We start from the raw sequence: 2,169 nt of genomic DNA on the forward strand, positions 1-2,169 counted from the left end.
TATATATACATATATATATATATGTGTGTGTGTGTGTTTGTGTTTGTGTCTGTGTTTGTCCCCCTAGCATTGCTTGACAACCGATGCTGGTGTGTTTATGTCCACGTCACTTAGCGGTTTGGCAAAAGAGACCGATAGAATAAGTACTAGGCTTACAAAGAATAAGTCTCGGAGTCGATTTGCTCAACTAAATGTGGTGCTCCAGCATGGCCGCAGTCAAATGACTGAAGCAAGTAAAAGAGTATATATGTGTGTGTGTATGTGTATATACATAATTATGTACATATACCTAGGCACAGACATCTATGAAAATGTGTATATATGTGTTACTTATAGCCATACATACGTGTGTGCATTGTATATATTGTTTGTATATCAATTAATGAATGACAAAAGAACAGAGGGGTTATGTAATCACCTTCATTAGCTTACAGCCGTTTCTGCTATAAGAAGCAGTGCACCGAGACTTCATTTTAACAGCTCTGAGGAAGCTGTAGGATGTTGCACAAGCAGTCATCTCTGCACAGGTGTGGCTGTGTGGTAGGAAGCTTGCCACATCTCGGCCACATGGCCTGGGTTCAGTCCCACTGTGTGACCCCCTTTGGGTAAGTGTCTTCTACTATAGCCTCAAGCTAAGTTAAAATGATGAAATAAGTGTTGTATGTGAGTGGAATGCATAATAGTTTAAAATATACCATAAAATATGCTATATTATTCTTTTGTGTTGCAGCCCAATGGCTGTGGCTAAGCTGAATGATATCTTTTGTGGCGCATAATAAAGCCCATTTTGCTTTAAAAATATCAACACAATACTTTACGTTTTTGCATTGAGTTCTAGTATGAATTTTTTTTCCTGACTTTTGATATCATTCATGAAACCTGATGCAATTGTATTATGCTAAGATGATGTTTAATTCCTACTCCTCCTCCTCTTCTTCTTTTTCTCTTCTCTTCCACCAGAAACTCAAGTACAGAAATCTGGATGATCTGGCAGCCGATATGAACTTAATCTTTGAGAATGCCAGACATTATAACACTGATGAGTCTTCTCTCTACAAGGTAAACGTAGACAGATTGATGTTTCTCGTATCATGTGTATACATACATATATATATTCATATATATCTGTGTGTGTATGTATATATGTGTGTGTATGTGCACGCATATAGGTGTATATAACTATGTGTGTATGTTATGGATGTATGTACATATGTGTGTGTATATATGTATATATATGTGTATGTGTGTATCTGTGCATATATATATATATATATATATATATATGTATAAATTTGTGTATTTTTGTGTGGATGTGTATATATACATGAGTGTATGCGTGTGTTGGTGGATAGGTATACCAAAGGACAAGCACGCATGGGTGTATATTTGCGAACGTACATATGTATGTCTTGTATGTTCTATGAGTAATATATTTTTCCTCAGTGATGCTTTTTAAATAAATACTTCTTCATTTTCTTTGAATTTACTGTGTGTAGAATAGGAGATTTTTGTGTAGAAGAGGAGAATTCTACATTCAGGAGAATTCAACTGTTGAGTTATGATAACTCACTTTGGTGATATTTTTTTTAAAACTTTTGCAATTTTTTAAAATCGAAACCTAAGTTGCCATGGTTTGCAAGATGTAGTTCATACCGGGGAATGCGTACACACATATTTCTGTGTGTGAAATCAGAAAATCAGGTTGTATGGGAGGTGAATACATATTTATTATTTCCATATGATTACAAGTGTTTCGTCATCTTCTCAAAGTAGCATTATTAATGTCAACACTTTACGTCGATATGCCTATTTATATAATATACATACTGTGTTTATACACACGCACACACACACGTACGTACATACATACATACACACAATACCAATATCTGTGGGCCATGTTGGCCTGGGTGGCCACATTGTACTTTTATGTTTTCACAAATTTTAAGGCACGGTTTGTGTCTAACCTATAACCTACATAATACTATGTGTATGTATATGTGTGTGTGTGTATGTATATGTGTGTGTGTATTATCATCATCATCATTATCATTTAGTATCCGTTGTCCATGTTTTCATGGGTTACTTAGTGTGACTGGGCTGGCTCGCTAGAAAGCTGTGCCAGGATATATATATATATATATATATATATATATATATATATATATA

The 2,169-nt window shown here is 34.9% G+C and overlaps 1 protein-coding gene across 1 annotated transcript in view; it reads left to right on the forward strand.

Annotated features, from left to right (window-relative positions):
* The window catches only part of LOC106870580 (protein polybromo-1), a 142,866-nt gene that overhangs the window by 50,229 nt on the left and 90,468 nt on the right, over window positions 1–2,169 (forward strand). The window contains exon 11 of the mRNA XM_052978118.1: window positions 961–1,059. Coding sequence (XP_052834078.1) covers window positions 961–1,059 — 99 coding nt within the window. The remainder of the gene's footprint in view (window positions 1–960; window positions 1,060–2,169) is intronic.

Source organism: Octopus bimaculoides, chromosome 30 (assembly GCF_001194135.2).
Source record: "Octopus bimaculoides isolate UCB-OBI-ISO-001 chromosome 30, ASM119413v2, whole genome shotgun sequence".
Taxonomy (NCBI): domain Eukaryota; kingdom Metazoa; phylum Mollusca; class Cephalopoda; order Octopoda; family Octopodidae; genus Octopus; species Octopus bimaculoides.